The sequence below is a fragment of the Musa acuminata genome, chromosome BXJ2-3 (assembly GCF_036884655.1).
Source record: "Musa acuminata AAA Group cultivar baxijiao chromosome BXJ2-3, Cavendish_Baxijiao_AAA, whole genome shotgun sequence".
Lineage (NCBI taxonomy): Eukaryota > Viridiplantae > Streptophyta > Magnoliopsida > Zingiberales > Musaceae > Musa > Musa acuminata.
The window spans coordinates 31,089,336-31,098,915 of NC_088340.1; the positions used below are offsets into that span (position 1 = coordinate 31,089,336).

The 9,580-nt window shown below is 36.8% G+C and overlaps 1 protein-coding gene across 2 annotated transcripts; it reads left to right on the plus strand.

The window, feature by feature from the left end:
* The first annotated feature begins 1,599 nt into the window (after window positions 1-1,599).
* Window positions 1,600-9,299, plus strand: LOC135607686 (plant cysteine oxidase 4-like). 2 transcript variants are annotated; one of them, XM_065099684.1, is made up of 7 exons: window positions 1,600-1,728; window positions 3,459-3,488; window positions 3,572-3,672; window positions 4,601-4,764; window positions 4,964-5,111; window positions 8,849-9,052; window positions 9,156-9,299. In XM_065099684.1, the coding sequence occupies exons 3-7, from the start codon at window positions 3,573-3,575 to the stop codon at window positions 9,272-9,274; spliced, it is 735 nt and encodes a 244-aa protein (XP_064955756.1). In that variant the 5' UTR covers window positions 1,600-1,728; window positions 3,459-3,488; window position 3,572; the 3' UTR covers window positions 9,275-9,299. The 2 variants fall into 2 exon arrangements, with proteins under 2 accessions (XP_064955756.1, XP_064955757.1); XM_065099685.1 differs by lacking the exon at window positions 1,600-1,728 and adding an exon at window positions 1,745-1,938.
* The last annotated feature ends 281 nt before the right edge of the window (window positions 9,300-9,580 follow it).

The window sequence follows — 9,580 nt, forward strand, 5'->3', positions numbered from 1 at the left end:
GGATGGTTTAGGGTTCTTAAATTATTTTTACAAAATTAATTTGGAACAATAGATGGCTGATCTCTATATTTTTTAATAGAAACTTACACTCTCAATCCAACACCTATCTTTGTTTATAAACTTTTTTGAGACTCTACCTCTCACATCTTCTTTGAATGCATCTTTATTTATAATTATTGACAACTAATCAGCTCAGCAATTAAGTGTATTATCATCTCTCATTAGCCCCATGGCTATTAGTTATTTGAGGGACAAGATTTACACAAGGAAAATACAAAAAAAAAAATAATTAAGGAGTCAAATCGGTATTTTTCTCTGATTTCTATGGCTCAATAATAATGATAGCATATTTCATAATTCTCATTGTTGATCCTACTCTTCTTCTTTTATGATGTAAAATGACTGTGATGATATATACTGACTAAACTCAACATGAGAATTGTAGGACTTTTGATACTACTAATCTGTGTTCTTTTGAATATATCCTTAAATTATGAGGTTATTTTCATCCAGATTCTTTTGAGTGCAGGGATAGGATAAATCACCAAAGATGAAAAAAACGGATATTTTATAGCAATCTTCTCAAGGCAAATAGAGTGGCAGTGCAATGTTGGAAGCTTTGAAAAGAGCCAAACAAGATGGCTTGCTGCAGGCCTTGTGGGTTAAATCTGATGCTTTGAAGGGTTCTCGATTGGCTATATATATGGAGCAGGTGGTGTCCTTTTGGAGTCAAAGATCAAGTGTGAAACATCTCTTGCCAATTATGTTAAAGAGTAAACAACTCCACCCTCATGTGTGTATGGGGAAGGAACGTTGCTTTAGACATGTCGTGTTACTTTGTGCTTGTTAAAGTCTAAAAGTATGTATTGGATGATGTAAATATAATTTTTATTATAGCATCTCACGTCTTGTATTAACAAGCATGTCTCCGATTCAATTGGGAATATTACAGTTGTTAATAGTCTGATTCACTTAGCTTAGACTTTGAGATGCTAAAATTCATGTACTGGTAAGTTATGATGCAATAATCATAGAATCAATGTAAGCTTCTCTTATATAAATATGCATATATGCCTTCTCTAACCGGCATATATGCATATTTATATGTCTATGTCGGTTAATTTAACCTCGAACCGGCCAGCAGAGCCTCACTTGGGCCGGGACAGCGAAAGCCAGGCCAGGCCAGGCCAGGCCAGGAAACACGATAGCCTCTCTGAAAGAACCCCACACGTGTCGACCGGTCGCGGCCAGGGGCCGGTGCTCCTGGTGGAGTGAAGGTAGCCGATCCTTAGATGACGTCAGGAATGACGTGTCGCGCGATCTCGTGGAGCACCACCAGATTGACCCTGGAGGCTGGAGCTCGTCGCCCGATTACTTTCGCTTAGTTACTCATTGTGATACCCGTCTTACGATTCGGTCGGAGCTTCCCGGTGGGCCCATGGTAGCAGGTAGTCGAGACGGGTACCGGATCGAGCGGGAAAATGAAAGGTAAGCCTGGTCGGGACAGGTTACGTCGCACCGAGTAACCGAGGAATCGGAATTCTGTTCGCCACCCCGAACCGAGACTACCGTTAATATTACTTATTTTTTTTGTTTTATTTATTTATTTATATCTTTATGAACTCGATCCAACCACGCGACGCACCTGAGTGATTTCGACGCTCTCTCTCTCTCTCGATCTCTTCCCGGACATGAAGTGCCGCGCCGTGGTTAAACCCTGGCATGTAGGTAAGAATCGTGAACTGCTCACTGTTAGGGATTGGAGTTCGAATCTGTGTGGCGTCCGATGGCCTCTTCTCGCTTCTTGACGATCGGACTGCTCGATCGGGTTCCTTTTTGGCTGCTGGTGGATTGGAATTAACGCCTTGATTTGTTTTGGTTTGCCTGGTGATATTTGTTCTTGTGTTCTGTGGAATTCTCGAGGTTTGTCGATGATAGGTAGGGTTTCTGGCATCGTGGGATTCGGTGGTCGTTTGGGGTTGGAAAGGGGAGGATTATTTTGGTGATGTTGTGCGGTCACCGTTTGTGTGTGTTTTGCGCTGTTTGCGTTGGTGTTTATTGCACCTTCTCTAGCTTTCTCCTTCGGTCTCGATATCCAAGTCGTTTTTCTGCTCTTATAAATGAAGGGCCTTTTTTCTTCTCTTACAAATGAATGACACCGATCGATTGCCTTAGATAAAAGCATGGTCTCGAGAATTGGCCTGACAATTGTAGATACTGAATTATTTTTGTTTAAAAGTGAAATCATATCCCATTCCATCTTTGTTTCTGTGATGAGATACAGAAGTGCATTTGAGTTAAAATGAGAGAAATAGTTGTCTTCATGAAAGGATTAATTAGATTGTGCTTTTTTTTTGGGTGATTTTCCAAGAGCAACGGTTGATTGCATGGACATAAATGTAGTTTTTTTTATCTTTACTTGATGCTGCAAGAACTTTAGCTTTAGATTACATGGACGATACAACATGGATATTTGCCTTTTGGATTTGTAACTGAAGAGGGAAAGGTAACAGCTCAAGACTTTGGCACTCCTTGCCCGGAATGTCCAGCCCATTCATTTATCCCAAATATTCTCTATTTTCTTCTTCTTCGGGACATTTACTCCTATTCATCAACAGCAGCTAAATGTTAGGGCACACTACCATGTTTAGTGACTAATGAATTATTCATTTAATGATCAATAACAGCCTATGCATGAGGATCTTTCTTTCTGCAGATCTGAGAGGATTTACATAATATGCAGCCATACCCCTTCATGCATTGTCGCAGCTTCTGCCGTTCGAGCCTATGACCTCTGTGGTATAGAAGCACAACCCGTCAAATCATTTAAAAGTTAATAACTTCTAGGTGGAAGTTTGTGATACGTTTTGTGAGGGATTCTACTGCAGACCCATGCCCAATGAATTCTTTTCAGTTAGCATCTTTGGCGGGTATGATAAAGTATGGTGTTAGGATATTAACAAAACACTTTAATAATATCAGGATATCATTTTTCTTTTTTCCATTAAATAATGTTATGTAGGAGCAGCTATAGAGGCCGACAACCGACGATAGGTAATTAGGATTCATGATCCTTTTAATTTCATTTTTGTGGTCTTTAGAAGAGGCACTGAATTATAGGTAAAGCAACAAAGTGTGCTAAAGTTGTCAATGTCCACTGTGGACAACTAATCTCATAGCAGTTAGAATCAATTCTTTGACTGGCTGGCTTTTTTTTCCATGGGTTGTTGTTCATCTCTATTATTTATTTGCAACTTACAAAGAAAGGCTCAATGCATAAGGTTTCTGCAGTTGCAGGGACTGCGGATTAGTTTTTTATATCTGCAGATTCCTTTTTTTTTTTTTTTTGACAGAGATCAGTGAAGTAAATTGCTTGCCCAATATAAGCAATCTAGACACCGTATTTTATCTTCTGATGAACTGAAACTTTTTTTAATTCCTTTTATATTGATGAACAGGGCTATGAAGTTTTGTACATCTTGAACAAGGTGATTTCAAATCATTGATTGATAGTTTTTACCAGTTGAAGAATTGGTTGGTCGGTCTTTTGGTTACTTAACCCTTCTTGCAGTATGCCTGCAATCAGAAGGTTATATGATGTCTGTAAAATATCATTCTCTGATAATGGACCTCTATCTGCTGAAGCCCTTGAACATGTTCGTTCTGTTTTAGGTGAGCTCACTAACTTTTTTTTACTTACATCTTTGTTTGCATTTGTTATACAGAACTGTAATTACTATTTACTGTAATTGTCTAGTTGTTTCTAATAGTATGTACTGCAACAATATCATTTAATTTTATGAAACATCTTGATATATAAATTATAACCTTTTGTAGAAAGTGTGTATTTATTAAACATATTAATTGCCTTTTCAGTGTTATATAATGTCATTCCTTTCTGAGATGTGTTGTTTAGGTGTGTTTTTATCACTCATGTTCAAGTCTCATGTTTATGCATATGTCCGCGATTACCGTATATTAGTTTCATTCTTTACAAAAAAATGATGTGAAACTTATATTGCATTAGTTTAACACACAATTTCAGTGTACAGGCTAGCTGTAGATCAAACAGCTATGCTTTCCACAGTAAACAGAGGTATTGAATGTAGCATGATACTGCTTGCTTTCATCACCTCCAATTTTTTATGGCCTTAGATCTCTTGTTATATCCAAAATTTAGGATTATGGAATATGTTCATCAAAGCCTAGCCTTACACAATATGTTAATGACAGGAAAATAGTAAGTTCATAAGTATAGTCTCCTTTAGTCTCCTTTGAAGGCCTTGGAATTGTCAATCGTGAATAAATACTGTACTTGAATCAAGTAATTGTTCTGTCATATTCTTGTTTGTCCTTGTAACAGTAATTGGAAGAATTTTGGTATTCGGTGCTCATGGAGCTCATGGATCTTAGAGACATGCTTGCTTTTGTATATGCTTTTGTTTGTTTGTTAGGTTAGTTTAGTTTAGTATGACCAACTTTGTTCATTTGTATGGGCATTTGTTTAAAGCTGCTCCATTTTGTAGCTTATTTAAATACAAGAAACTTCCGTCTTCAGTTTAAGGTCCCCTCCCAACGCTCGCAATTTCACCTTTTTCAGATGATATCAAACCTTCTGATGTGGGACTTGAAGATGAGGCTCGGATAGCACGAGGGTGGAATGTTTCCACACATGGTTCAAATGGAAGAAAAGGGCGTAATGGAAATAATCAGTACCTGCCTCCTATCAAGTATCTGCATATACATGAGTGTGAAAGCTTTTCTGTAAGCATTTGATTCTTTGCAGGAGTAGGTTTTATATAATGTTGTTTTTGTCATAATTTGCTGCAACATTTGATCTTGTTCTAAGTATTTTTGTTTCATTGGCCTGAACAAAGTGAAGTTAAGATTATCTTTTGAAGAATGACATTACAATAAAAACCTTAAGTGATTATGCCTTGGATGCTTTCTGATTACGATGCAGATTGGGATATTTTGCATGCCACCTTCATCTGTTATTCCACTTCATAACCATCCAGGAATGACTGTTCTTAGCAAACTTCTATATGGGACAATGCTTGTCAAATCATATGACTGGGTAGATACAGTAGAACCCGTTGATCCATCCAAAGGTATGTGAGCCTTTTCTCTATACTTCATTTAGCATTTCAATAAGTCAATTACAATGCCATTGGTTAACAGTGCTCATTTCACCGAATGTAGATTCATCTTATTGGGAGATGCTTTGCAATTGATGTAATTGTTTGCCTTTTATTCACACACAAAACATCTATTTGTATCCTATGTTTTTTGGTGCAAGAAGTCAAGAAAATCTAAAATTTTCGATAAGCAGCAGGATTTACATATGCAGGTTAAGGTTACTTAACGATCATAATAAAGTGATGTTGGGCTTTATGTATCATCAGCTTTAATAACATGACAATGTTTCAAACATCTATAAGGAATGAAACTCTATAGTCCATATTGCAATCAAATTTGCAAGCAACACTGAACAGAGATGGTAACACCCCACTGGTTGCACATTGCATTACATGATAGTAGACAAGTTTGATAACCACAGATGATAAGCCTAAGATTTATGACAAGGAGATACGAGACACATCAAAAAGGTGTCATATATAAGATGTATTATCAGACTACAATGCTTGTAACATGCAGCTTCTCTTGCAGTTATTGGTGAAACATTGAAAAGGAATAATTCTGAAGGTGTAGTTTCATCAGAACTTTGGATCTTTATCAGCACATTAGGCACTTGATGGTTATTTGATGGATGAATCATAGAGCTGCACTGTTGTCAAGGATTAGATAAAAGAACATTTGTACTTGACTAACTAGAAATAAGAAAGACATTTGATTCTAGCTTCTTTATTAACAATGTGGAGCTCAGGAACGATTTAACGTTACAAATAGTTGATTATCTGTCATTGTCAAAGATTAGGTTAACTTTATTGGAGATAAAGCTAGAGAAGTAAATTGCTCAAAATCATATTTCTCTGTGTTACATTCTTTCCTATGGTGTGGAAGTGCTGGGGATGACCTTCAAATCATGACTTCCCACCTTCATTAAGTATATAAGTGTTTTGTCAATTTGTGATTTTGATGGAAGCAAGGTTGTCAAAAACTGCTTTCCTACCTAGGATAGTAAAGGGGTTGCAAACTCGAATCATAGGATCGAACCAGATCGTAAGATCCTATAAGTCATAAAAAATAATTTTAAGATACATATTTAAAGAAATTTACAAATAATATTTTTGTTAAGATTTAGTAATTCTCATATATTCTTAAGCTAATAATTTATTTTTATTTAAGTTAATACATAATCTTTTATTTTGACGGATAATAATTTTATTGCATGTACTTGCACTTAATTAGCTATGGTGGCTTTACATTGGCTACGACAAATCTACAGTGAACTTAATGTTAAATAGTTCAAGGTTACATGTTTATCTAGCAAACAACTGTACTTAATTTTTATTCATCAAAGAAAAAGAGGAGAGGGTAGAGAGGAGAGATGAGAGAAGTCGGGGGAGGAGAGGAGAGAAAGAAGGGACGAAAGAAGAATAGAGAGGAGGAGAAGAGAAGGGAGAAGAGGAGACAGGAAGAGAGGGTAGGAGAGGAGAAGATAGAAGAAGAGGGGAGGAGAAAATAGGAGATGAAAGGGGAAGAGACGCTAGGAGAGGGGAAGAGAGGAGAAGAGATGGGAGAAGAGGGGAGGAGAAGAAAGGAGATGAGACGGGAAGAGATGGTAGGAGAGGGCAAGACGAGAAAAGATGGGAGGAGAAGAAAGGAGAGGAGATGAGAAGAGAGGGGCGGCGAGGGGAGGAGAAATAATACTTGTGCACGAAAAGGAAGTGGTGATCATCGAGATGGGAGAAGAAGAAAGGAGAGGAGAAACAATACTTGTGGGTGAAGAGGAAGTAGTGATCATTCTGAATAGTTGGCGAGGCAGCACCTTCGCGTCTTAAGTGATATCAATAGCGTAGGGTTATATTCTTGTCACTCCTATGCTTAGAAGTACGGACATGTGCTTTTGGTGTCCAAAAGTGTCGGACACATGTGACAGACACTCCCATGCAACATTGCGTGGCCCTCATGTGAGGGCCATATGATTCAATTTGGAGTTTGTCACAAGGAAACATATATCAATTATATAAATATTATTTGATGTACTGAACCTTTCTTTTGGATACTTAAGTTTAGATGATTTTAATTGTTTCAACTTGTATGATGATATTTATTTGTTCACATCGCTGAATTTATAAAATTTAACTATAAGTACTATAAACTTCATGTTAATTGAATATTATATATACATATATATTAAAAAATACATGTGTCCTTGTTGTATTTGTGTCCTAATTTTTTTTAAAAATGGTGTGTTCTCTTGTCTGTGTCTCATGTCCATGCTTCTTAGCTCCTATGCTGCAAGGATCATACACCAAGAATGGCCGGCAAGGCAAAACCCTCTCGACAATAGCGGTTTAGTATTGTAGTTTAGGACTCTGTCTCGGCCAAGAATTGCTGCCACTTCAAAGTGAGTTCTTTTCTTTTCCCATTTATATAAAGCCAACTGAGTTGACCCGGTAAATTCAAGTCAACTAGTCCAAGTCGTTCTTACTGTGTCAACACGTGTGTCAATCTGATTCTAGCCTGTTTACAATTCAATGACTGGTCCGACTTGCCACGCTTGATTTGGATTTGCAATCCTATGACCATGATCATGAGTTTAACAACCTTCAATGGAAGTCATATTAATTCATATTTCTGATAAAGTTTATACAAGAGACATCTAGTACAATGACGCCTACGCATGATACTTTATAAATATCCAAGAATCTCCAACCAAAGTAATTAAACAGTATTTTTTTAAGAAGATAAAAGAATATCAGATATCATTTACTCCTGTGATCTATATTGTCTGCAAAGAGCAATTTGCACCATCATAATGTGGATAATTGTGTGAACATCTCTTTAGTACCATAATAGATGTGCACATGATTAGGTTGACCATGCCAACGGAGTTTGTGAGGGGATATTAACAGAGACCATCAATAACAGTCATGGAATTATTATTGGACCCTAGAAACCTCAATCACATCTTATTTTTTGTCGAGAGGTGGGGGGAAGAAGATGGAGGAAGTTTAGGTGGGAATCCTTTTGACTAACGTAAAGGATGCGTAGGAAATATCTTGTGTGCTGATGATCATATAACGTACAAATTTTAGCTGCTCTTTTGTAATGAGTTTTTGGATATATGGAGATCCCTTGAGAGTAATTATGTGGAGAAGTCTTTAAGAAACTTTCAGAATTTCTTGAGAGTAATTATGTGGAGAAGACTTTAAGAAACTTTCAGAATTTCTTGAGAGTAATTATGTGGAGAAGACTTTAAGAAACTTTCAGAATTTCTTGGAATAAAGTAAGATTACTCCTTTATGACTTGGAAGATTAGGATTGAATTATAGAACAATCCCTTTAAATATAAAGATAAGACTACGTATATTGATCCTTTCTAAACCCACATTGGTGAATCTCTAGATTTACCTTTTTTCTTTAAAAAAATTCGAACTAGTACCTTTATGAGTCTTTGTTGGAGGCCATTATCGTTGTTTATTATATCATCACAAATTCCTTAACAAAGTTGTTGACTACTTGACAAATATTGTGAGAATCATTTATAATTTATTTATTCAATCAATCTATAGACTCTAGATAATGAATAGTTTTTTTTTTCGGTATTTTTATGATATTGGTGACTGAGATTGCGTTGTTGTAAAAGTAGGATTGTAGCGCCATCGATTTCAGATGACAATTGCATCCTTATAGACTTAATCATGATAATGCTTTGCAGCTCGACCAGCAAGGCTTGTTAGAGATGCTCAAATGTCAGCCCCCTGTGGGACGACGATCCTTCATCCAACGAGTGGCGGAAACATTCATTCGTTCAAAGCAATTACTCCTTGTGCTCTCTTTGATGTTCTATCACCCCCATACTCGTCAAAAGATGGACGGGACTGCTCCTACTTCAAGTTGTCTTCAAAAAAAGATCTTTCCGGTATAATCTCATATATCTAAAATATGCTCTCTCTCTCTTTTTTGTTTTTTGCTTGTCAGTATCATAATATGCCAATAAATGATTTTATTTGAATTCATTGAAGGTGTTTTGCCTAGCGCAATAAGGTCTTCAGAAGTGGCTTGGTTGGAAGAGTGCCAACCACCGGAGAGCTTTATCATCAGAAGAGGGCCATACAGGGGCCAGATTGTTGATACTAGATGAATTAAATTTATAGCTCTTTTAATGATGCTGGAGATCTCTCTCTCTCTCTCTCTCTCTCTCTCTCTCTTCCCATAGTTTTATGATTTTTTAGAAGTTCATAAAAATAATGACAATTAACATATATATATATATATATATATATATATATATATATATATATATATACACACACACGTTGTGCATCACGCTTGCGTGATATCCCGTATAATTTCCTCGACTTTCTGTCGTTAGAAGAGAGCAGATCTTCTAGGGAGCGCAGCCGAGGTAATTTTTTGCTTGCACAAGCCATTCTTTTTTGCTGTTATA

Bases quoted from the DNA above. Each gene is read 5' to 3' on its own strand.
- LOC135607686 (XM_065099684.1), top strand. From the start codon at position 3,573: ATGCCTGCAATCAGAAGGTTATATGATGTCTGTAAAATATCATTCTCT. The intron at 3,673-4,600 runs GTGAGCTCACTA...CACCTTTTTCAG, and splicing joins ACATGTTCGTTCTGTTTTAG to ATGATATCAAACCTTCTGAT. The intron at 4,765-4,963 runs GTAAGCATTTGA...ATTACGATGCAG, and splicing joins ATGAGTGTGAAAGCTTTTCT to ATTGGGATATTTTGCATGCC.